Source organism: Scatophagus argus, chromosome 14 (genome assembly GCF_020382885.2).
Source record: "Scatophagus argus isolate fScaArg1 chromosome 14, fScaArg1.pri, whole genome shotgun sequence".
NCBI classification, from domain to species: Eukaryota; Metazoa; Chordata; class Actinopteri; family Scatophagidae; genus Scatophagus; species Scatophagus argus.
Window position 1 is genome coordinate 20324266 of NC_058506.1, and position 26668 is coordinate 20350933.

General features: G+C 40.9%; 2 protein-coding genes across 4 annotated transcripts; both read right to left on the minus strand.

The window, feature by feature from the left end:
• Window positions 1–589: 589 nt before the first annotated feature.
• Window positions 590–13275, minus strand: lrrc32 (leucine rich repeat containing 32). 2 transcript variants are annotated; one of them, XM_046410009.1, is made up of 4 exons: window positions 11352–13275; window positions 9949–10055; window positions 6134–6230; window positions 590–3945 (listed from the first exon to the last, which is right to left on the minus strand). In XM_046410009.1, exons 3-4 carry the CDS (start codon window positions 6224–6226, stop codon window positions 2119–2121), a joined length of 1920 nt encoding a protein of 639 aa, XP_046265965.1. In that variant the 5' UTR covers window positions 6227–6230; window positions 9949–10055; window positions 11352–13275; the 3' UTR covers window positions 590–2118. The 2 variants fall into 2 exon arrangements, with proteins under 2 accessions (XP_046265965.1, XP_046265964.1); XM_046410008.1 differs by lacking the exons at window positions 9949–10055; window positions 11352–13275 and adding an exon at window positions 8270–8824.
• A 766-nt stretch (window positions 13276–14041) lies between these two features.
• On the minus strand, window positions 14042–26152 carry mpzl1l (myelin protein zero-like 1 like). Of its 2 annotated transcripts, none has more exons than XM_046410010.1 (6): window positions 25996–26152; window positions 22196–22377; window positions 19695–19905; window positions 17666–17795; window positions 15698–15803; window positions 14042–15094 (listed from the first exon to the last, which is right to left on the minus strand). In XM_046410010.1, the coding sequence occupies exons 1-6, from the start codon at window positions 26066–26068 to the stop codon at window positions 14999–15001; spliced, it is 798 nt and encodes a 265-aa protein (XP_046265966.1). In that variant the 5' UTR covers window positions 26069–26152; the 3' UTR covers window positions 14042–14998. The 2 variants fall into 2 exon arrangements, with proteins under 2 accessions (XP_046265966.1, XP_046265967.1); XM_046410011.1 differs by lacking the exon at window positions 25996–26152 and adding an exon at window positions 25616–25964.
• Window positions 26153–26668: the final 516 nt, after the last annotated feature.

Genomic DNA, 26668 nt, shown 5'->3' on the forward strand with positions numbered 1-26668 from the left:
TTCATTCTATTGTTATAAGCCTGTAAACGTCAAATGTGGCATTAGATTGTTTCATGACTATGTTATGTTAATCCTTAATGAAATGAGCCTTATCTTACATCACATAACAAAGAATACAGAATTATGTAAGAGGTAGAGAGAAGTTCAATTATCAGTGGACAAAAAATTACACCTATAATTAACTGCTGTTTCCTCATAAACCTCCTCATCTTTCCTCCTCTGCAGCCTAATTATCACAGTCTGACAGTAAATATCTGACAGTTGCCTGGTTCTGTTCACCTACCAAGAGGTTTGTTGGCTCAGATTTAGATGACTATTGTTTTACCTTTGGAAAGTCAGGCTAGCGTTTCCCTCCTGCTTCCAGCCTTTGTGCTAAGTGAAGCTAACCAGCTGCTGGTTGTAACTCTCTGCAAGAAAAGCTCCGCTGTATAAGGACCCTGTCAAATAAAATGTTACCACAATCTCTGTCTTACTACAGGAAACCAGCCAAACTCCCTACAAAACTCCAACTAGTGGAAAATCATGTCAGAATAATGAGGAGAAAATAAAGGTGGCTGCAGGTGTTACACAAATAACATCTCACACAGTGTTTAAGTGTAGAAAATTCATTTGGTACAAAATATTGTCTGCATTGCTACAACATAAAATCACAGGATGAAAAAAATGTACAAATCAATTTGACTTGTAGATAAAAAATAATAATAATAATAACATAATAATCATAATAATGATTACTTTAGGATAATCACATTTAAATTGTATTAAACTGTGGATCCCAGTGTAGGCCACTACATTACAGCGCTGGATTTCATATTCCTTCTTATTTTGAAACATATACTATATTTATTGTACTTTTGCATTAGCGTATCACAGTTATTATTTACTTCAGTGCTTAGTCCAGCTTTCACCATCATCCTTAAAGAAACATTTAGATATCAGATTAATATATATTGTGTCCGGTCAGGAGCATCCCAAACCTGGGATCAATACAGAAAAGATACTGTAAAAGACGTCCAGCTTAGTTTTTATAATAGAAACATTATTAATTTCTTAGTGTTAACAGTCACACTATAAGATACAGCCGCAGAAGAAGAAATTTAAAGTGCAAACTACACAAACAGGTAAAGGGACGGCTTGGACGGCTTTATAAAAACTTGTGGACAGTGTAGAGTCATCTCAGATGAATCTGCACTTACATATACTTCATCATATTTTATTATCCATGAAACATGCAGTTTGTTTCATCATCCTTCGTAGTGTTTGTCTCCATTTTCCAGAACCCCTCATTCAACTCGTGAACACGCTAAGTGTTTAAGAGTTCAATGGGTCAAAGTTAGATGAGAAGACTGATCATGTCATGTCTGTGTGCTACCTGTGGCGCTACAGCTAGCAGCCAGTTAGCTTAGTTTAGCATACAGACAGGAAACGGGGAAAAATGAAAATGACACAGTATGTCTTGTTGGTTTACAACAAGACAAACAGCAAATCATAGTTTTTTTGGTGGATTTTGGATTTTCATGCCTGGGCTACTGCGCACAAAATGTAACAAATTTAACAAAGGAGACATTACATGTTAATCAGTAAGCTGTGTTGATCAGTAGACTTTGTTACCTTTGAGCAGCAATAAGCTAGCTGAGCTAGCCAGCTGCTGCCTGTAGCTTCAGATTTAGCAAACCGACACAAAAGTGGTACCAATCTTCTCATCTAACTTTCATCAAGAAAGTGAATAAGTATACTTCCTAAAAAGTCAAAACTACTATTCCATGTGGTCTCTCAATGGAGAAAATGGTCAACACTGTTTAAGTGTTGTAGTGTTCCTTTTACATTCAGTATGGCTAATATGATGTTAAACCAAGCAGGGAACACTCCTGCTTTAGCCATCAGGCTCTAGAGTGGCAGTTCCTACAATGGCCACTAGATGCTGAGTCCATTTAAAAAGTCCAAACTTCTCTTTTGGTGTTTGGGAGGAAATATTTGTCCCACAATACGTCCTGAATTCAAAAGTCTGTCCGTTGTTTAAGCTTTAAATTGTTCCATCAGAAGACTCTGGGTGACATCACCGACACTACATTCATTGTTAATTCCTTCATGGCCCTGCATGTACACCGTTCGCTCACATTATGCAATAAATCTTCGGTTGTGCTTTCGTTTCCTTGAGTGGCAACATTTAAATAGCACCCCGAACACAATCATCACAAGTAACGCTACCAGCACAACAGCAACAACGTAGTTTCGGATGCCTGCTTTATGACACATTTCCTGGGTCACCTTCTCGATGTTGACGGGTTCTGAGTACTCCTCGTGAACGCAGGTCACGATCTCGATATCGGGTACCACCACACCCGAGTGCTGCACTATGTGCAGGAAGTCGAGGTTGCTGCAGCAGCTCAGAGGGTTGGAGCCCATATAAAGGGTTTTTAGTGAGCGCTCCAGAGCAAGCATGGTGCTGTAATCCAGGGTGACCAGGTTGTTGTTTTGCAGATTTAGTGACTCGATTGAAGAATCTCTGTTCCACATAGGCAGAGTGGTTAACTGGTTAGTGGACAAGTCGATGTGTTTGAGACTCCTCAGCGATGACAAGTCTGCGTTTAGGTTGGAAATGTTGTTTTCCCTCAGGAAGAGGTGAATCAGGGAATGCTCCAGACCAGAGAGGGAGTGTTTGTCCAGGACTAAACCCGGGTTCAGTGACAAGTCCAGTGACTTCAGAGCCGTGTTGGCAAATGCATTTGCCGGCAGCGTCCTCAGACTGTTTTCAGATAGGTTCAGGAACTGTAAGTTTGCCATGGAAGCAAACGAGACACAATCTTGAGGATCCTGGTGGTTTTTATCCAATTCACAGATTATCAGATTATTCTGCTGGAGCTGCAGGAGATTGATACTGGGAAGTCTTTGAAAAATTTGATGGTCCAGGACAGCAAGGTCATTTCCTTGCAAGTAGAGCTCTTCCAGCGATTGCAGAGTGTTTTCTCCAAATGTCAGACTCTGCAGTGAATTATAGCTGAGATTGATAATCTTCACTGTCTGTAGAAGGACTTCATTAGTGATAGAAAATGAACTGATACAATTGTTGCTCACATTCAGCACCTCAAGTGAATCCATACAGTTAAAAAATAACTCTGGTAAGCTTTGGAGTTGGTTGTAGCTCATGTCCAAGTACCTCACGTGATCAATGTTTTCATGACCTCTCTGGACACCAACGTGCTGAATTTGGTTTCGTGAAACATCCAGGTATTTAAGCACGTTTTTATGAGGCAGAAAAGGAAAATGAGTCATTTTGTTTTCACTCAGATCTAAACACTCAAGTTTAAAGAAATGTTGTGATTTTGTGCTTTGGAAAAGCTCCATGCTGTTCTTGCTGAGATTGAGCACTGTTAAATTATAGAGATTAAAGTCTGTGATGCATGTGATTGAGTTCTTGGACAAATCGAGCTCAGTCAGACGATCCAGGGAGTCAAAAGCTCCATCTTCAATCTCCAAGATGACGTTATTGTGAAGGCTGATTTTTCTCAAGGACAGGGATCCACGGAAAGTATATTGTGTTATTTTGGTGATGCTATTACCATTCAGAGAGAGGTTTTTCAGTGATGGCGAATCAGCCAGGAAATAGTCCGACATTCCTGTGTACAGCCCATTGCTTGAAAGATCAAGTGACTCTACAGCTGTAAGAGGCCCGATGTTGATCTTGGAGAGGGCAAAAACATTCAGATGATTCCTGGACAGGTTCAGGACTTTTAGATCTGTCATGTCTTTGAAGAGCCCCGGCTGGATGAAGTGGATCTTGTTCGAGTGAAGATTCAGGTGACGGAAGCCAGTGTGGTTTGCTAAAGTTTCCTGGGTAAGAATTTGCACTTGGTTACAAGAAAGATCCAGCATTTGGACGCCATGAGGAAGGTTGACTGGGGCACCTCTAAGGCTCAGATCACTGCAAAACACATCCATCTGGACCTAAGAACAAAGACAAACACACAAGACTGATTATGTCGGCATCTTGCCAACTTGCCTGGCCATGACACAATACAGACCCCATGTTTAAAGCGTATGTGGAGGGTCGATTTATGAGTCAGTGTATCTACGCAATGTTCTTGGCAGCAACACAGTCCTCTGAGGTTTATGAAAAAAAAAAGCTTTTTACAATCAGTATTTCTCTTTACATTGCTTCAGAAAAGTTACAAATCTATTTAATAACTAATAACACGGTTCTGAAGCTTTTCAACCAAGCTTCAGTTTAAAGGAAATACACCTCACATTTTTATGGCCAACCCACAGCTTTCGTTGTCTTCTCTCCCCTTTCTCTTAATAGATTCAAATATTTAAGCTATTAAGTGTAGCTTATAATTGAAGCCATATGGCCAGTGACCCCCCTTGTCCAAAAACAGCTCATAAAACTGTCTGTGTTTGCTCTCCGAGACAGAATACATTGAGCTTCTTGGCATATTTGTGGTGTCCTGAAAGTGGCATTCCTCAGTGCTTACATGCTGGCAACAAACACAAACACAATAATTTAGTCATGACTGAGGGCAAAACATCTTGTAGCTTATAACGAACAAACTGATTATTAAAAAACACAATCGTTTCTCTGTAACATCAGGCATTACTGCTTGCTCCTGAAAACCCTAAACTTAAGCGCTTGTACGTGTAACATTAGATAAACACGTGCAGTGTTTTAAATTATATTTAGCAATAGTAATCCTGAAACAAATGACCACTTGTCCAACAGAGATGAGAACTGAGGTAAGAAACAGAAACAGCCACAGGTTTCTGCTGTCATTCCTCCTCTCCATAGTGAACCCAGAATGCTCCTTTACTGGCATGACTCCAGCAGGAGAGATGGGGCGGACAGGACAAAACCCACACAAAAATCCACACATGAATCCTTATTTTGTTCAAAAAGTTCAGCAAAGTTCAGCCTGCAGGTAACAGGAGTCTTCCTCACCATACAGTGCTTCACAACGAGAGGATTTTACCCATAAGCCGACACACACCTCAAACTCTGCATCCCTTGTTCTGACTGCTGCCCTCATGTGTCCCAGAAATCCTTTTGTATCACCATGACAACTGACAACCAATTAGCCATCGACAGGAGTCTCATCCGCCACATAAAGTCCATACTCGGCAGGGGTTTTTAAAATTGTTTTACTGCACATTTCTTTCTTCTTTCTAGTTTTGACACGGCAGAAATGAGCAATAATCGATAGGTTTGTTTAGTTATTTATAATTTTCTCAACTAACTGTGCAATTTTAAGTTAGTTTCACTTGCTCCTCCATTCAATTTAGGACAGAAATGTCGTACGTTTTATTTATTTCACAAGTGTAGTCAGAGGTTACTTTTCTGATTTGAGAAAATGATGGGAAATAAATCATTGAGGTTCCCCGGGGTGGACTGCAGCTCACTGACTTAGGGGGTTTTAAGGCATCAATAATGAGCTGCAGTATGCATGGGTCAAGTCCAGTTTTTATTTTTGGGCTGTTTTATGCCTTTATTTGATAGCAAATGGGCAGAGAAACTGATGGGAAATGACATGCTGCACAGACACACGCTACAGCACAACCGAGTCTGTGACCATCACTGAGCGGTTTCTCGGTTTGAGGCTATAAATAGTAGTGATTCAACCAACATCATTAACGTCCTTATTTTCAGATCCTGAGAAAACAGACTCCTCCAGTATTCAAGATGCATGTTACATTTCAAGTTTGTTACACAATTCCAATGATGAGCCGCAGTGATTCACCAGATACGAGGAAACCTACTGTACATTTTTTGATAAATGGTGACTTAGACTGACGAAAGAGCTTTGCAGTGTAATACAAAAACACTTCCAGATTTTCTTCCAGTGAAGCCAAAAAACATTTCACTGTCCAAATATTGAGGTCTGAAGGTCTGACGGCAGCAGAGTTCAAGAGCTGGAACTAATAAATCAGATCCTCTCTGGTCAAAAGCTTTCAAATAAACTATCTGCCTGTAGATAATCTGAAAATACCTGATGGATTAGGTGCCTCATCCGAGTTGCCAAGGGCAACCCATGAAAATAAACTCAGGACGGATGAAAAAAGCCTCATACATTTTGAGCATCTATTTAACTGAAAATGTGAGCAATGTGTCTGGAGATGCTGAGTTTAAACGGGTTGTACTTACAACTTGGCACAGAGGGAGGTGGCGGGGAGAACGTGCGGACGCCGCCACGCAGCAGCTGACCAACGGCAGGAAGAGCAGCTGGAAGACGGCCATGGTGCTGCAGCACGGGGAGAGAGAGCCCAGATCACACAGGTTAGAAGCACATGAATGCAGGAAGCATGTTGTAGGTGATATAACACGAAAAGGGAAGGAAGAGGGAAGTGGCCCTACCTACTATGTGACATGACCTATGCTATTTATGCCCTGCGATACAAAAGGGGCTTTTTGTTGCTTGACATTTCTCTTTTGCACTGCCTGATATATATAGCTGCAGAACTGGTAGTGTTGCGAAAGAATGACTAAGCAAATGAAGCTAACTGGTTTCCATAAGTTCTGAGTAAATGTAATCGCTTGTGTTTGGAAACAGAAAAAACAGAGATTGTTTTGTCGGGCCTTAGATGTGAGTCATCTTTTACGAGACACAAGTTCTTCTGTGCCTCGTTATTTTGCGGAAACTAAGATATTTCCTGATAGGTTCCCCTGAACAATACAAAAGAACGTGCAGCCTTGCGGGGTAGACAATGTGGGAGTAATTAGCATCGCAGCGATGGTAAGTACCCAGCCATGATAAGGACGCGGAAATTTAGGTGAAACAGAAGAGGTAGCACAGAGGTTTGCAAAAAAAAAAAAAACAACAACAACAACACCCGGTAAAGGCTTTAAAATTAGAAATGCTAGCAGCTGTTGCTGTGAAAGCTCAAATGCTGTTAATTTCAGTGCTAAATAAGGTTAAGTTCATGTGAAAGGTTCCCTCCACTCTTACGTGAGACCTTCACATAACCACAGATTTGCTCTTTCAGATACTCATCACAGGGTTTTCATGTGATGTCCGTGAGCAAATGCCAGCTTACTGAGCAGATGAAGACCCGTCATTCATTCGGCGCTACAGAGTTTGTTGGTGGTTAAAAATGCAAAACTAATTTTTGTCCTCAGCAGCTCAGATGCAATTAATGTGACGAAAAAGCTGCAAGACTTGTTTTTCATGACGTGGAAATTTACTGTGAAAGTCAGTTGCAGAAAACATTTACAGTCTGACAAAACGTTGCAGTTATTAATCAGCGACACATTTTCTCACTTTCTCAAGCAAGAAGTGGACTTCCAGGTAATGTGAGCGTTTCCACTTCATTCAACATCTACGGCTTTACATCGTGATCAAAGCTTTGCTATCTTTTTATATTCAGTTAAAATGCATGATCAAAGATTAGATCAGCAGTTAGTGTCACTTCTTGTCACATTGCGAGTTGTTATCAGTTCTCCCAAAGAGTCATTTACAGTATAACCTTCCTCTGCTTTCATTTAAATAATGTTTGAGGCCCTAAAATGTTAAAGTGTTAGAGAAACACGTGTGCGTATCAGAACTTTGTTGTTTTATCTTCACTCTCCCGTCATCACGACCCCCCAGATTTATCTTCTGACCTTCTGAGGGGGCCCGACCCTGATGTTTGGAACCACTGGACTAAACTAAGATTAGCTTCACCTCAGCCCACCACCTTCCATAAAATGCTGCACCCTTGAAGCATGAGAATCAACAGTCTAACAATGTTATTTATAATAATACATCAGTAACAGCAGGAAGAAGTACTCTTACTTTTGATACTTTAAATCCATTTCACTAACAGTAACTACTTGTTAACTTTAAATTTCCACTCAGGACCAGCAGTTAAACTTTAATTTAATAAGTAATCAAAAAGTTGAGAGAAGTTCACACTTTCCTGCTTCTTAACTGCTGAATTTCCATGTTTTTTAATTACAAGTTTTTTGTTTTCCTTTATACTGAGAGTAGAAGAAGTATTTAGCTCCTTTACTTAAGTAAAAATACAAATAAAAAATAAAAACAAATAAAAAAAATCCAGAGGTTTTATCTGAAAACCTGGGTCATATTTTTAATGTAAATCTTTGTAAACTGCTAACACTTCAGTATTTGTACTTTGCAGGGCCTGTGACAGAGTATTTTTTACATTGGTTTACTGGTACTTTCACTCAAGTAAAGCATCTGAGCACCTCCTCCACATTCCCATTTGTAACCATGCACACGCACATCTGCTCTCACAGCCCAAAGCTTCCATGAAGAACATGCATGAAGAGCTGAACATTTACCTCACTTTCAGCTGATGACTAATCCTCGTCGAGCCTCCTGACCATTTTGATTTCACATCCTCAGCACGCAAACCCACCCACTCACGGATCGATAACCAAGCGAGCGCCGCAAGCCAAAAGCTTCCCTCAGCTGACTCTTCCCTCCACATCTCACGGCTGCTGCGGCTGCTGTCCAGCCATCACATCCTGTGAGAATATCCTGCACTGCTCTGCCCTCTTCCCCCCTCCCACTGTTCTCAGGGAAATGCCTTATAAGGGGGTTGGGAAGTCCACTGTTATGCTCCGCTTCAAGGACACACTGGGTGGGGGGGGGCAAAAAAAATAATAAAAATCCCCCTATTAATCCTAAAGTTGGAGCATTTCTTCAGAAAATAGTTTGGATGTTCTCACACACCAGCCTCCATTTGGAATTTGGGTCATTTTATGTTTGCCCACAAGCCAAAAGTTCAAAGTATACTCAGCCTTCCACGTGTTTATCATCTTGGATTTTTTAAAAAGCTTTCATGGATATGGAGAAAGAATGTGCTGATGCTCCACATCTCCACCCAGAGAGACCAAACATCAGCTGCAGTTATTGATGGATTTATAAGAACCCGTCCGCTCATCTTACGCGTGTGGGCGTGCTGAGAAATCGCACATCCTTTTCAGGACTGTGGGAGTGAGTCTGATTTTTCATCTGGCTTGTCTCTGGTTCGTCAGACTGTCAACAAACAAGTCTGTAATTACAGTGAGTAAGACCAGTTTACACATACAGACAAATTAGCTTCATCTGACTGTACATCTGTCTGAGCGTCTCGAACAAAGTGAGGAAAACTTTCCCCTCCTTCAGTGATGTGATCGTTGTCCAAGTGAGCCTCAGAGCTGAAGCAGGACCCACAGATGATTAAATGTGTCACAACAGGGGCGGACAAAGTATTCACAAAATCTCTTTTGGTGTAAAAATACTCTGATTTCCACCTTCTTCCATTCTGTCTTTTTGTATTGATTCTCTTGCAGGTTGATATTGCTGTACTAATATGTTCACAACCAACATGGAAGACTGATTTTATATTCATTAAGCAAAATGATAATAGAATGCAATGTAAAAGTGCTCACATCTCCAAAGGGAAGGATTCATTTCATTAAGTATAAATACTTCCTAGGCAGTACATTTGTATTATTAATATTATTGTTACTATTACGGAAGAAGCTGCTAATTTTTAAACCTTTTATATATTTTATAAAAACAATCTCAAAAAGAAGATGAAGATGGTCTCCGTCTTCTGGAGTCTGTGTAACACAGCTGAAAGCTCCAACAAAAGCTTGTAAGTTGACTTTGAGTTGTGTTTGTTCTCATTCCTGATGTGAAAAGTCAACTTTGATGCTTTTCACTGAAGACAACGCAGGCAACAAGTCCTGAAGCTTCTAAAACCTCCATGATGAGGACAGTGCGACGTGGTTGAAAGCTCCACAAAAGGTCAGTAAGGAGGCCTTGAGACTTCAAGTCCGGTCAGTCACTGTTTCGTACACAAATCTCCACAAAAAAAGTAACTGGTTGCTGTCAAATATGAAAAATCCACCAGCACAGCTGACAGGCACATCAGGTGAGAAAGAACAAACGTGATCGCAGAAAGAATAAAGCAAGTGAAGAAGAAGAAGAAGAAGAAGAAGAAGAAGAAGAGGAGGAGGAGGAGTCTTACCTGCTCTCTTCTGCAGTGCTTTCACAGTGGGTCTGGTGTCACATTCGCCATCCTGTCATCCTTCACTATGGTTTATAATGAAGGATGACACCCCAGTGTCATGTGTTCTGTCACACACACACACACACACACACACACAAGCTCCTATTACAAATCAAAGAGATCACATGATGCACACCTTCTCTGGGCAGCGTCCCCTTTTTATATTTCCAGGGATTTCCAGACTTGTTTGCTTATCAGCGCAGCACCACTGATGTGATGTGGTGTGTGTGTGTGTGTGTGTGTGTGTGTGATGGGGTTTTCCTTTGTCTCCTGGAGGTACACGGTGAGATCATAGGGATGTTATTCCAAGATATTAATCATTAATTCAACGACAGGTGGCAGGAGGGGGTGTGACAGTTTATTTAAGGTGCTGAACGATCGATTGGATCAACTCTGCCTCCTGCTGCTCACACACACACACTGCAGCCTTTGCCTCACCGTCGGCAGTGTGTGTGTGTGTGTGTGTGTGTGTGTGTGTGTGTGTGTGGTGGAAGTTACAAGTTACTTTGATCTTATACACAGAAATGTGCTTTTCGGTGTGTAGTTATGGATTTAAGGGTCCCTCACAGGTGTTCTCAGGTACGCCGCTGCTGTTGTTTTATTTTTTATATGACGCATGTATGCAGAAATGATCAGGCTACGTGCAGAAGATTATAAAATACATCATCTTTCAGCTCAAGAAATGCGACACCGGAAGGGGCCTTTTGCACAGTGAGTACTTTAAGGACCTTTTTGCTTGTAACTTCTGTGTACTTTTACTCAGGTAGAATTTCAAACACGACCTTTGCTCGTAACAGAGTATCCCTACACTGTGTTGTTGTTGAGCTTCTGGTTACTAATACAAAATGTAATCAACAAATTAAATATGATGTATTATTGTGTATTATTGTTGTATTGTTATGACTGGGGGGTAAAAGTCACAAACCACCCAGCTGTAAGTAAACCGAAATTAGTCTCACTTTTGACAGCTGCAACAACAAAGCGACGAGGACAGTAATTATTATAATCCAGTATTATAATTTACATGATTCTGAGAAGTACATGCTGATGCGAATACTTAGGTACTTTTCCTGTTGTGAAGTAAGACCGTGAGTACTAACACAGTACCAACAGTGAGTATCTGGACACTGCGGTACTTTCACGCGATACGAATGCAAACAAAGCTAACAAAAACATAAATTATAATAAATTAAATTAAGAAGAATTCACAGGAACATCCTCTGTTGCATATATTAAACACTCTTATGTAGTTGACATTGAAGTAATTTGCTTAAATGAAACGGCGCCTGCGCAGTTGCACTTGAGTTCATCTCGCAGTAAAACACCGGGACCTGCTGCAGTAAAACTTAAAGGCAGCTCACCGGAAGTGACAGTTTGCTGAGCTCCTGTCGCACACGCCTGAGCTGCAAAATAAAATCAGCCTGACGGGCTTCAGGACGAGCGTCAAGTCCCACCATGAGTGTGCCAGTCGAAGCTCTTCTGCGTCTTCTTCGCCCTGTTGTTGATGATGATGATGATGATGGTGACCGCGTGGGATTTGACTGATCGTATTTGGTTTGGGGTTGGCTTCTTTATCTATCGCCATCTGTTTTCTAGGGTTTTACATCCTGCATGTGATGTTTAAACTCTCCTCCACCAGCAGCGGACTTTACTCGCAGCTACAATTTCACGTTTCTTCTTCTGCGCAATTTATTTCCGTGGTTGACAGGTTTCATGTCGTCGATAATATGACAGAAATTAAAGATGATTTAGTAGATGGTACATTTGTGTTTCTGTCTTATTCAGAAGAAAACAGATTTCAGTTTGGTGAGAACACATAATAATCAGAAAACACACACAGATTTAATTGGCCAGGAATAGGTTTTATATAAAATTTGGACAGTGGATACAGAGGCGATATTATGTGTATAAAAAAATACATACAATAAAAGGAAAATAAATGAATCTTATCTTTTCTATTTGGAGCAGATGTTCAAGTTAGCTGATGAAATGTAAAAGGCACTAAATGTACAACATTCCAGTTTTAAAGACGTTAAATGGAGGCCAAGGTCATTCCGAGATGAACGAAAATGAAAACAAAATGAAAAACAAAACAAATAAACAAAAGGGAATCACAGGGAATTTGCTGTCTTTGATATGCAAGACGTAGTGCAGATTTTACAACATAACAAATCTCAAATAACACACAACTATTTACCATCGCAATAACACGTAAGCACGCACTTTTAAGTTTTGTCACGAGCGTTGAAAAGGCCGCAGCCTCCGTCCGCTCAAAAACCTTAAGACATCAACACACCAAACGCTGTGAGTTTGGTCAGACTGGAAATCTTTCATAATTTATAGTTTACATCACAATTTCTACAACAGCACTAAGCACTGCAACGAGTCACGATTAGGAGCAAAGCGACCAGCAGTAAAATGGTTTGTCGGTATCATACAGAGCGTTTTCTTTGTCATTTGGTGAATACACTGAAATACATGCTAACTAATTTAAAAAAAAATCCAACCAAGATAAAGCAACAGAACTGACTTGGATGCTAAAGAGAAAACAAATCTGCAAGACTACAGTGCCGACATTGTTTGGTGTCACAGCCAAAGTCAACTTAAAATGGACTCTTTTTCTTTCAGTCAGAAGGAAGATCCGCGTGGACGTCCATTGTGAACATGTGTTGAACCGTGCCGAGGTCCAGTGTGAAGGACTTAATGGCTGACGGTGATGAAGCCCAGTGACGCGTGTCTTCACGTGGACTTGAGCCTTTGGGCTTGAAAATACTCGACAGTTCCCCGCAGTATTTAAGATTCGGCAGTACGTTAATGAAAAGTGCCACGAATCAATTCAGTTCCTGAATCAATTTAACGTGGACTCCATGGGTCCGAAATCAACATCCGCCATGAACCAAACGCAGGTCACTTTTTGTTTGGCGAGTAAATCGCTGAAGGCCATCGGTCCCACTGATGGGTAAATGTTTGTTAAAATGGTGTTACATTTGGTCAGGAGGGATTGTGACTCGTTTAAGACCCAAAACTTAAAATTTAGGACTTGGGACTTGACTAGAGGCTTGTCAGTCGTGACTTGCAGGACAATGACTTGGGTCCAACCTTTGACAAAGCGTTTCATAGTTTCAGGTGATCACACACACTAATGAAAACATACTTCGAAACAGCACATTTTATTTCTGCCTGCTAAGTCCTTCACACTGGACGTTTAACGCGAAACTCTGGAGGAGAAAACAATCTTATTTGCTCCTGACACTGACAGCTAACTGATGCGATTTGGTCTCCAAAAGTTGAACCCAGGATGAATCTGAGTTTCTATCCATATTCCCAATAAAACAAAACACTGAATTCCTGCCAGACTCATCTACGTTAGCACAGCATAGCACGCTAACATGCTAAATGCTAGCAATAGCATCAATTTCGTGGATTTCGTCGTGCACACTTTTGAGTAAACAAAGTGTAATTCAAGACACTGTGAATCGGCAGGTTTGACACTTCCTGCAGGCACTGCGTACACTGGAGTGTACGGTGACAAATAATTAAGACTAACAGTGAAAAACAAAAAAACAAAAACATGCCACCAACTTTCTAGACCTCTACAGCAAACTACTTTCCTTCTCTGGAAAGACATCCACAGCCATACCACACAGGAATGAGTTACAGTAAACAGCACTATATCTTACAGGAGCACGATTTATATACAAATACTGGTCGACGTGGAGATTTACTGCATTTGGAATCACAAGCGGAAGCTGAAGGCTTTCAGTCTGGCTGCGACACAAACATCACTCTTAAGAGTCACCGATCCGTTAACAGATAAAATTCTAACATAAATTTGGCTTTTAAATGCTTCAAGAGAAAAGGCAAAGAAAAAACAAATCATATAAATTTGGAATGTATTTTAAAGCTTAAAAGCAACTGAAAAGAAATTACCTAATACATTTGGCCCATTATTTTGGAAAAACAAAAAGAGCTTTACACAATACATGGATGATGGAAAAAAGGATGGATATTTTCATAATAATGTGTTACGTTAGTAAATTGCATGCAAACAGTGTATTTAGCAATTGTGAGCTTTTCATAGAAGCAGATATTTCACCTCAGAGGAACACTTTGTTTTTGTTTTTTTTTTAACATGCACATTTCACAGGCGGAAAGCACAAAACTCTACCCAGGTTGCACTGCCTGTGTGTTAATATTCACTTTGAAAACAAAACAAAACAAAAAAACAAAAAACAAACACTCAGAGCACCCATAGTTGGTTTAGAAAAAAAAAATAGACAGGAAACAAGAACTGGTTAAAGATGTTCCACTGAGGTGAAATTCAAATGGGAGGCATTTTATTTTGAAAGGTACCACAACAACATGCCAGAACTCTACAGAAAACTGAAGCATTCACAGTAATACGATAACATCAGACGGCTTCTCTGAGGAGTACCGAATTTAGTTTTTTAGACGTCCTCATGACTGCATGCAAAGTTAAAAAGTTACCGAAGGCGACGTAAACTCGAACCCCATGGAAGTGAACCACAGAGGAGATGAACCGGCGCCTCGGCAGCCTTTCGCACAAGCTGTGCGTTAATTCAAAAGGAGGTTAATCGAAGTGTCAGTTTAAGGACAACCACCGCTGCAGAACTCTTAAATATTTGTGTTATTTTACATGTTTCGGGTGACTGAAGTCTTGACTGACGCTGAGCTGTGGTTTTCCCTTTTTTAAATCAGCGTTGTCTGCGTCTCAGCGTCTTGTCTGATACCGTTTCTTACTTTGAGCGTTCGCTGTACTGTTTCTTTGCTTTTTTTGTCTTTACAATAAAGCACATGGAGACATCACTTTACCATGTAACAGTATAAAGGTTTCAGAGGACAAAAGATGGAAGGAAAAAAAAATTAAGAAACTGCACCAATTTCTGTCCCTGTTGAAATATTCCCACCCTTCCCAAGAGCAGCTGATAGAGAGGTCTGATACTTTAATGTGTTTTACTTATTTAATTTTTTCGTCCCCGGTTCCTCTTCAGTTTTTACGAATGTCAGCGTAGACGACTGGCTCCATCTTATGGAACGAGTTTTTGCTGCCTGAGTGATCCAGCTGGGCGTATATCACCGGGCCCTGGAACGTAAGAGGAAGCAGAAAGGAAGTCGGTGAAAGACATAAATGAATCGAGAGCGAGAAGCAGAGGACAGAACAGAAGGCCTTCATTTTCAGCTCACACAAGCAGTTTGTTGAGAAAATGATCATTTTGGTGCTTTTCCAGTAGACGTTCTGAATGGCAGATTTCTGAAATATTCACGCAGTTTCTTATATTTGCTTCGATTGACTTCATTTCAGTGATGAGCCATCAAATTAGAGAAACATGCAAACAGGTGATTATGTAAAAAGCAGAGTCGAAATGCTAAGTTTATTAATCAATCCAAAATTAATGAGCGGCTGTTTTGATTAATTAAGTTAGTTTTCTTAGATTTAGTCATTTTTGCAGCCCAAGTAAGAAGCAAACTTTCTCTTGATGACACGTGCAATAGAAATGTTATTGGTGTTGAACTCTTAGAGGTTTCCATGACCAAACTAAACCAGATACTGCACATCACATTCAATCAGTGAAAGGGGGTGAAGACAAATCATCTCAGTCCTCTTTGCATAAACAACACAAATGCAACATTTTCCCAGCAAAATGGTGGCAGCCAGAGGGTTTTTCTGTCCCCCAGCTGCTCCTACCTGCAGTGGACCCGAGGGACTGGTAGACCTGGAGCCCTCCAGGCTGGACTCCACCTTCTTTTGTGGCTTCGGAGCCTGAGTGCTCACGCTTTCCAAGGACGTACATCTATTTTAGGGTTACGATTTGCCATGGTGTCGAGCAACCATTGGTGCGCACAGGCAAATGGAGACAAACAGAAATAATGGGGCACAAGACAAAAATAAAACAATGAGAGATGAGCATGAAACACTGGATGCAAACAAAGTGCTCGGCAGCTCCCAGTGGTTCGGCAGAGACACCGAAAGCAGCGAAAGACGCCGAGACCAGAAGGTGCACCGACTGAAGGAGATCTCACAGAACAGATCGTTAAAATAAGGCTACTTTGATGAATACATTTATGATTTATCACACTTTGGCAGAATGTAGAAGGTTTATGGAGGAAGGAGAACAATCTCCTGCTGAGGAAATATTTAAATGTATCGAAGCAAATACTGATTTCACTGGTTAAACAAAAGCTACAGTTTATGACAACTTGGGTTCTTTTACTCCTTTTCTGACTACCATATTTATGTGCTGACATAACACTACATTTTATGTTAAGTTACTGCTCTTGTTTGGTTCATGTCCTGGTATGGCGTAACCATTTAATAACAGGAATTTGACAGTTTTCTACCTCTCCACCTTCCCAAAGTTGTATTTTCTATGTAATTTATTATCGAAAAAAATAATAACTTAAGGGTTAATTATAATGCTTTTCTCTATCTTATGATGTGTTACAGACCAAACCAAGAATAAATTTGAGGACGAAAATAATCCTAATCAATAATGAAAATATTGTGAGTTGCAGCCCTGTGTTTAACTGATTTTTACTCGGATCAGTACCTTCATCAGTGTGAGTATTTGACTACTGAGTCCATGGACTGGAGTAAAACATGAAAATCAGGCAGGACAGAGTGCACCTCTAGTAAAGACCCTGTGTAACAGTAAGACAGGCAGATTCAGCTTTTCGTTCTAACATTTCAATACGACTGAACTCCGTCGACAAAAATGTTTCGCGGCGTCTCGTCGACCAACGCGTTTCATCAATAAGAGCTGGTGGTGAAGGAACACACATGAGGAAGACAGTGGTTATTTCTGAGCGTTAGTGAACACACATGCATTCAATGATGACAAGACGACATGCTGACAAGCCAGTCGGTGAGTTAGCGGATATTAGTTGTGTTAACACACAGCGATGGAGGAAAGCGAGAGCGGCACCAGAGCAAACAGCAACCCCAACAAATCTCCCACGATCAAACCTCACTTTGCAATAAATCTGAATGTAAACGTCTCCCGTTTCTGGGTCAATATGTGGTCGTCTCACAGAGATGGAGAGACGGCAGATGCAGAGCGTGAGGCAGATGTGGTCAGACTAACTCCAACGTACACAAAGGAAAGTCTACTTTTTTGACGGTGTCTTTAACAAACATATTAATAAATAAATTAGTAACAACACCAGATCATCCAAACAGCCCAGAATGAACAGCGTTTTCCCCCCACAGGTAAACACACAGAGAAACTGGACTCTGCTCCCATGCACAAAGGGTTAGCCGGGTGTTATGGTCTGATGATTAAACCTCTGAAGGAGTAAAATATTACTGGAAAGACTAAACAAAGACTCAGGAAACCAGCTGAATCACACGAAGGACAAAATCCGCCTGAGAAACTCAGCTTCCAGCACCTTCTCTATACGAGAGTCACTTTGTGAATGTGTGTAGTTAAAGATGGAGGTAAGACTGACTGACTTTCTGATGGGTCAGCTTTATTTTAGTGTGTTAGAAAGTATTTATTAGATGTTTATATACTGCTGATAACCGTTAACATGGAGGATTAAGCTGAACTTTATAAATATTTTTACTTTTTAAAATACCATCTGTTATTTCTGAAGTGAGCTCTTTTGTCATTTTACTGTGGCGAAGTTAGCGTCAGCAATCAGTGGGAACGCTCACCCTTCGTAATCATGGCGGTTGTGAAGCACCCTCATGACAACGCAGGCCCCCACGGCGATGAGGACGAGCAGGAATAAAGCACCACAAACCGCTCCGACGATGACGGTGGTGTTGCTCTGAGGCAGAGACTCTGGACACAACAGACACAACACACACATTTGGCTTTTAGAATATAAAGTCCACATCTGAAAACCATGTTTAAAAGCTTCAGGGCTCTTCAATTTCAACATTTATTTATTGAATATTAACTTTTTTGATGCATTCATGTTTAGCACTTTCTAAACTGTCCTTATCCCACCCACGTGTTAACCTCAGCCAAAAGTGAGTCCATAATAGTCAATTTAATAAAGTATAAAGATTCCAGGAACCCAAAATGGAAAATAAACATCATAAATATTTTTATGTTGTTTTAGTTTCACTCAAATACAACAGAAAAATGTAAATATTTCTTTCAAATTACATAAATGATTTGAGTGTCTGGAAGCCCACATCAGCACTTTCAACTGGTTTTCCACGCTTGTCTCTGCACACATAAAGTTTTATTACTGTTATTACTGTGACTTGGCCTTAAAGTTTTAGCTGCAATGTGTGGCCATTCAGAAGTAACAAAAGATCTGTGTGCTTATGAATCAAATAAAGTGAACTCTCGAGAAGTAATCAAACAAGTGCTCTAACTTTCGTTTCTTTTCATTCCCAGAAGCACAACAGGCTCCCACCTGGAAGGTGAAGCAACCCCCGCAGTCAAAAGATAACAAGTCTTCACATGCACATGTTTGCTTCACAGAAGCAGAAAATGATTAGCAAGGCTGGAATGGCTGCTGTATGCCGGGTACAAAAAGATCTGACAGTGCCAACACACTGCCAGGCCAGTGCAGGGTGGAGATGCTTCAGTCTGCTGGGAGAGCTTCAGCTACAACAGCTAATTCAAGCGTAATGTCAGCGCTAACGCGGCCACTGGGAAATCACGTCTGATTGACCGCAAAGTATGAATTAACTTCTGTTAACCGGACAGCAACGTTTACCCAAAGTTAGTGTGAATCACGACGAATTAAGTTAAAGTGCGTTTCATGCTTGTGTGAATCTGGACGTCTAAATGAACTCACAGCTGGAGGAGGGAAGAGACACCAGACCGACTTGATTTAAAACCTGTTTTAATTTCGAGTTTCAAGTTTCACATTCTTTCTACGTGCAAATAAGATGGATTCTTTTGTTTTAAAGCAGCTGCGAGGTTAGTGGTGCTGTGACCTCGGTTGTAGTTTGGATATTTGTTTACTGATATTTTAAATTTGCAAGAGCGAACTGCCACAAAGTGCTGATTAGCTGAGCAGCAGCACGCAGGCGACCGGTTCTACTGCCACCCGGGAGAACAGGCACACCTCCTCCTGCCAGGTAACCAAGATAAACTTTCCCTCACTCATTTCTTGTTTGTGTTGCTCAACATGTGGCCTGGTGACGTGTCACAGCCCGGAATTTAAAAACAAAAAACACTGACATGTTGTCTTGTTATGTTTAACGTTTGGTTTTGGGAGGAGATGTTTCAGGTTTAGCGATGACTAAAGTGGGATTTAATGAAGATTTAAAGGTAATCCTGTTCAATTAAAGCTCAGTACAGGAGCAGTTTCAGATAAACCATACTTTAATCCAGTTTTGGATTATTTCTAGGTGGTGCAACCCATCATCAGCATCCAAATGGACATTTGATCAAAGTGAACAAAAAAAAAAGAAGAAATGAAAAGAAAAGTGAAAGCCACACTGACAGAGAAAAGTCATCTCTCTGCCTGGAAACAGATTCATCACTACGAGGCAGTTTTAACACACCCTCCAATCAGCATGTGTGTGTGTGCGGAGTCGGCGAGTGGGTGAACACAAACGACGAGCGTCTGGCCAAGTCCGCAGGTGCATTTAGAAAAGCCCCTTGCTTCAAGCTTAAGATGGTTTACCTCATCTTTTCATCAGATTTTTGTTAGAATGCATTTATTTTAATTAACATTTGTTGGATTTCGGTGTGAGAAGAAGCCTGAGGACTCACCTTTCAGGACGACCCTGAGCACCGTTCGAGCCGCCGTCCCCATTATGTCCGGTGGGTTCTTCACGTCGCAGAAGAAGGTACCGTTGTCGCTGAACTGAGCCGGACTCAGCTGTATCGAGACGTCCCTCTTGTTGATGTCTCCGACGAACTGCACCCTGTCTTTGAACTCAGCTGGGCCTGGGAAAGCTTTTCCCGCAGAGAAGTAGAAAATCTGCAAAGAGAAAGGAAATCGGGTTAAACTGTGCAAACTGAAGCAAAGTTCATACGTGTTATTAAGTCGGTTCCTTCTATTTAAATCAATAAAACAACAAGAACTTAGAGCTGCGCAGTGACAAAACAACTAGAAATATTAAACTGTCTTTGATAGCTTTGCAAATGAAATTCCTAATTTCCTAATGATAAATTGTGTGTAACGTGTTACATCATAACAACCCGTTACATCTATAATTAGAGCTTCAACAATTTGCTGATCAATTCATTGGTCAACTGACTGAAAATTTAATCAAATGAAATATTCTGACTCGTCGGTTTTCATACATTTTGAAAACATTAATTGCCAAAGCAGATCCCTGGATCCTGGTGCTGAAGTTTGCTTGGACCTGATCACAATGTGGGACCTTTAATTAAAAGTTCGAGTCAAATCGGGCCCTGAAACTGAAGCAGTTAAATGAAAGCCAACCATTTGTGCACGACTAAACCACATGCAGGTCTGTATGAGCAACACTGAAATCATCAAAGCCAGCAGACATCTACGACCCTCATCTCCTTCCTCTCAAACATTCGCTGAACTTCGCCATAACTCTTCAAACTCAAAACACATTAACCGTAACTGCTGTCATTACATCACAACAAGAAAACGCATCATCAAGTCAAGAAGATTCTGCATATAATAAACACGGCTTTTCTTCTCAATCACAGCAACTTAAAGGTCTGTCAACGCAATTTTGATCTGGATTTCCGCCTCGGCCTTGTTACTTAACAGCAGCATCAGCGGACATAAAGCAACAACAGTTTCTATTGAACTGAAATGTTTCCTGTAGTCTGAGGATAAATTTACTCTGCAGTTTGGTTTGATATCGCTTTCACTTTACAGTAACAGGAAGAACATTGAGACTGAAACTGTTTTATCAAGGTTGCTGATATCATCTTATTCCTCACTATCAAATATCCGCATTTCCAGATCCTGGCAGGAAGGCAAAGGACTCACACTTAAAAGCTCATTACACACAAAAGCAAAAGCAAAGGCATTGAAGATTAATCAGCTTTTGCTGGAACTGAAAACTGCTGCAACAAAGTTCACACTGATGGTTGTTCTCATTCGCGTACTTTCCTTATTCTGCTGTCGGGCGACTGAACCAGTAAGAACAACACGCCAGCCGCGTCTCATAAAAAACAACCCGTGCTGACAACATTTAATGATAACAATAATCTCAACGCCGTCTGACAAAATCCCTGTAAATCCGTGAACGCTGAAACACCAAGCTGACGATTTAAGATTTTTTACACACTTTGAGACCATTTCGGAAAAGTTCACTTACTGAAGAGGGGGCTCATTTTAGCATTTTAGTCTGTTCAGAGGGCTGAAAATGAGAGAAAAAGATGTGTTTAACCGGCTTAGTGTGGACATGCGCCAAATCTTAGGACTGCATGTACTGTATCTGTCCTGGCATGACTGCATTGCAATTTAAGAAGCTCACAGTCATGTCATTATGTTTGCCGGAGATCACAGCAGACAGGTAGGCCTCCACCCAGCCTGACTGATGTGTAAACAAAGAGGAGTCGGGTTTTGTGGACGAGACGTGAGCCGCACTCCTCCACGCCCCTCCAGGATAAACGGTTGACATTTTGCTCTCCGTGAAGAAATCCTCAGGTAAACAGGAACCACAGACCACATCAGTAAACGGTAACAGAGTCACAATCACACGTGCAATTAATTACGCTATCTGAGGCTGACTGAGACGGTTTCAGCACTTGACAGTAAATCCTGACAGTTTGAAAAGGACATCTGTGGTAAGCACCCGCTGTGTGAAACAATTTGGCAGAAACAAATCAATTTGCTTTCTGTGTACCGAGTGTTGGTGTTTGTTTTGTCAACGTACGACAAGAATAAGAAATAAACAGGCATGCTGAAACACTTCATGAAGGGAAATTAAGATGCTCGAACCAGACACAAGATAAGGGCAGCAAACACAAAAAAATTGCATGAACATAATTTGTCACATTGTGACACAAGGTGGGAGCAGGAGTGATCATAAAACAACTGACAAAAGAAATACAGTGAAAAGTGTCTCGAATCTAATATGCAGTACAAATGATTGTCTGCACTGAGATTGAACTGGAAAGGGAAGCTGTAACCCAGCGTGTATCATCACAGCGAGCGTTTATCCCGAGGAGCAGCTGAAGCCTTTCTTCGTGTGTCAGTGCAGATAAAACAATGGCAGGAAAACATCCTGTAGCTGTGGGAAATCTCCCCAGAGCGGATACGACCAGGAAGCACTTACCACGTACGGCGAATTGGAGAACTGATTGTCGGGCTGACTCGACTGAAAGCTCCAGCTCACCGTGGTGGCGCTGCTGACCACTTCGCTCGACTTGAAGGTGCATCGAAGGGTCCCCGTGGTGCCGTTCTGCATCATCACCTCAGGGTCGGTGTGTATGTCGATTGCTGATGCACGTTTTGTGACTGTGAAACGAGAGAATAAAAACAAGTTAGCAGGGATTAGCTCAAAGAGCAACACCTTTTAACAGTACACAAGAGACAACGAAAATAGAAGAATATTGTTACCCTTGAGTGCTGTGATATTTTCTTCAGTAAGGCTGCATCAGACTTTAACCGTTTACATGCCACGACGCATGGCAGTGGTTTGCTGTGTGTTTTGTTTAAAGATCGCCTCCAACATAACGTCAACTGAACTCTGTCCCACGGCTTCACCGATTGATCGCTACTGCACAGACTCTGGCTCCAAATGACGTCACAAAAACAAGATGGCAGTGCGATATCGCGTATCGCATCCAGGATCTTTTGGCTTCAGTTTTGTATAGCAGGAGGAAGCGGAGATGCATCATCCATCGTTGTGTATGTCAGTGCTCACTATGATCACGTGGCAAACCGTTAACCGTTACAGTCATTTGGTGTCGATAACCTCAGGGTTTCTCATACGATCATTTATCTGTCACGGCCTGCCACAATATCAACACTTTTCTGTTTTATGAGCCAAGATTTGTGGAGGAGTTTATAAAACATCCTGCTGATGAAGAAAGTCAACAGAGCAGACACAGGGAGAGATATAAAGAAGCCACACAGCGAACATAAAGAGTCAGGGCAGAGCAATCTGGTGTGTGTGTGTGTGCGTGAGTGTGCGCGCACAGTCAAAGAGCAGAGGTGTAGGCTGGTGTGTGTTTGTGTGGGGAAACGCCAGGTGAGCAGATTAAAGTAGTTTGTGAGAAAACATTAAAATAAGGTGAAGAATTAAATATTTTAATGAACAACCAAAAGAAACAGGGTAATTTATGTATTTTACACGGAGAAGTAAATGCGCCACTTGACCTGAATACAGACACGGTGGGTTGTCGGTCATTGTTGTTGTTTTCACTGATCACTGGTCAGCTTTGTAATTGTTTCTAGCCGTGTGTCTTTTTCTGTCTTCCTGTGAGTTGTTGTTGTTGGACTTGTGTGTGAGTGCAACAAGAGCAACTTCAAACTGCAGCTGAATTCTTTATATGTGTACAAATACTTTCAACTCATTAAAGCTGTTTCAAAACTGTCAAAGGACTGATCCAATAATCAATAGCGAAGGGCATCAATATCTCTCTGACACACTGTTATGAGGTCTGGAAAATATCAAGGGAAAAAAACGCTCATAAATTAATAATTCATATCCTTAAACTATTAACATGGGCCCTTAATTCACTATGCTGCCCTTATATCACTTAATTAATTGTCTCTAATACATAGCATGAAGTTATTGTGGCAGTAATAACAGGCTACAGGTTGTTGTGGCTCTGCAGATGTTTTTAGTGTGAAGGTGCACAGAAGTTACTGAATTTTCCCCCACAAATGAACATGTTTAATCTAGTGCTTTCATTCTGTTTGTCTTCGTCCTTTCTAAACTTTCTTGTTGTTTTTTTGTGATCCTTACGACGCTGGATGTTGTTTCAGAACTTCTTGTTTACCCTTTGCTGAGCGGCTCTGTGCTAAATGCATACACGCCATTGTGTAGTGCAGGGCAAAGTAAACAGTGGAGGTCAGCTCGTGAACAATCTAAATGAGCTGGATGGGTGTAATACAGTTTTAGTTTGACTTCTGACTGAGACGTGTAGACACATTTTCAACATTATGATATCTTTAATGTTCCATAGACAGTTTAAGTGTGAGAATTGATGTGTTCCTTTTCTTATTATTATTAATTCAAGGGTATGTCAGTAACTAACTGGATCGGCCAGGTTCTTACAAAACAAAGTGGACACACTATGTACAATCTTGAACAACAAAACACTGTTGCTTATGATTGATTTATACTCTTCGTGCATTACTGCATCCAACCACTGTTGTGACTACAACAAATACTGAATAGAGTACACACAAAGAAGAAACAGCTTTCTCTCACAGGACTGGGTTTAGAAATGTAAAGTACTGATGGCACAGCTTACTGATTTATGACTTGATGCGACAGCTCTGAAATGTTTGACAGAATCTTCACCTTTAAGTCACAGAATAACAGAGATTTGTACAATTGTGGACATCTTCCAAAATCCCAGTCACAACATTGCCAAACAAAGTCACACAACTTTCACATCCGCTGTCACAATATGAGGAACTAATTGAGTGGATGTAAATACAGCGGGACTTTAAACAGTCTCTGTCTTCTGCACTCTGCACTGCAATTAGGCCAAAGTTTCTCTAAAGCACTCTGACAGAGATTCAGACTCTAGGGAATAATGTGCACCAAAAACAAAAGAAACTGTTATCACAGTCACCAGTAAGTAATCAGTTAAAGACAATTTCACAATATGAAACAGAAGAGGCTTTTGTAATCCATCTCCTCCTGTGTGATGACACTGACACTACCGGTGTTTATGACCTCTGTGCATTTCCATTTAGACTTTTTGTATGCTTTAAGTTGTCCAGAATTAAATGGCAAATTAATTATCAATTAATCGACTTTGAAATCTGCAGCATCTAAATGCACACTCGTCCTGTCTTACCAGACTCTTCTTCAGTCTAGAGCTCAGTCTACAGCACCTGAGCACCTGGGTGTAAAACATGTCTGCATTCTGCAAAACACCAGATTTGTTCATGTCTGAGCTGAGAATTTGTACTGTTGAAATTAGCAACGCAATGAAAAGCCCCGCTGTCATAATGACAAGGTGAATCTTAAGTACATACAGCTGCGTTGCTGCCTGAATCCAGAGGTGCATATTGCTAACTTTCAGATCTGGGTCACGAAGAGGTTAGCCAAAGAGGAAATGAGATGTTTGAAACGCTAAGCTAGTCAGGTACAAAGTCAGGCCACCTTCACTGTTTTCAAGCCGCTGTGTGCTAACAAAATACAGTAACGGTTAGTCGATGCAAACGATGACGGTGTTTCATGGTGTAGATGCAATAACGTTGAGCTGCTGGGCCGGTTAGCTTGTAAACGACTATCCCGGACGGCACGCAGTTACCGTGGAAAAATGTACAACAAACAACGCCGTTATTCATAAATCTTACACTTTGAATTGGCGTTGTTTAGCGCCCAGGGTGCCTCCATAATAACACACATTCACTGGAAAACATGTTCTGTATTACCAGAAGACACAAATCAAATCAAATCGACAAACACCAACACGCCCAGCACCATATATTTAAGCTAAATATTAACGTGTACTTACTGGTTAGCCACACAATTTAACCTTACTCCCAGGCTTGATCTGATCCTTACCTTCAAACGAACGACACTGCCAAGGGCGGTAGCCACCACTCTCTACCAATACTTATTTCGATTTTAGCTAATTTAATTATTCCTTTAAACATTACCTGTAACGTTAGGTCGACACATGAACAAGGAGCGTCTAGCTAACATGGGTAAGAAAATGTTTTCAGTCATAATAAACCCCGTCTCAGCTATGACGGTAAACAAAGGTACGTTAATCAGCAAGATAGTGAAAAAGGTTCTGGGTGTATTCACTTAGGGGTGTCCCCGTACATGAGATGCGTTACAATATCGCTAGCTAGCTAACCTAGTATCTCACCTTAAATGATGAGCTCAAAATCAAACATTTCCAAATTGAAATTTAACCCAGGTTGGGCTTCAACACTCACCTAGTGCAATACATAGCGTAAATCCAGTCAATAAAACACGCTTGTAGATGGTATTTGACCATTTTGGCTCCATTATGTTGTTGTAAACAGGAGTAGTGCCTCTCCTTTTTTTCCACCCTCCACCGACCGAGTCGTTTCTTCTTCGTGGAAAACTGCCGCGTCGTGTGCACAGTTCTGAGAGTGACTGCTGCCCCCTACAGGTAAACATGTGCACTGACGGCTTGCAGCTGCAAATGCAGTCATGTGTCAGTCGTTAACCAGTGGTGGAGGAAGAATTCAGATCTTTCATTTGAATAAAAGTAATAATACCACTTCGCAAAAATACAATGTACAAATAAAGGTCCTCCATTTAAAGTGTTGCTCAAGTATGTAAGTATAATCAGGAAAAGCAGAAACGTAATAGCATTAAATGCAGGAAAAAGTCCCGTTTTAGCAGTTTGTTTAAAAATGGTCATAGACTGTATATGTTATATGTTAGTGGTGTGATGAGGACATGAAGGAAGAGCCTTATCGTAAATACTGTTTAAATTTCATGACATTCATCATTCAATGAACATTTCAACGTTTTAGGCAGTTTGGACTGTAAAAAGTGGATTCACAGGTTGACACTGGGATTTGACCAACATTTTATATTCAGGATTGATGTTTGACCACTTTAACAGCATAAAAGCCC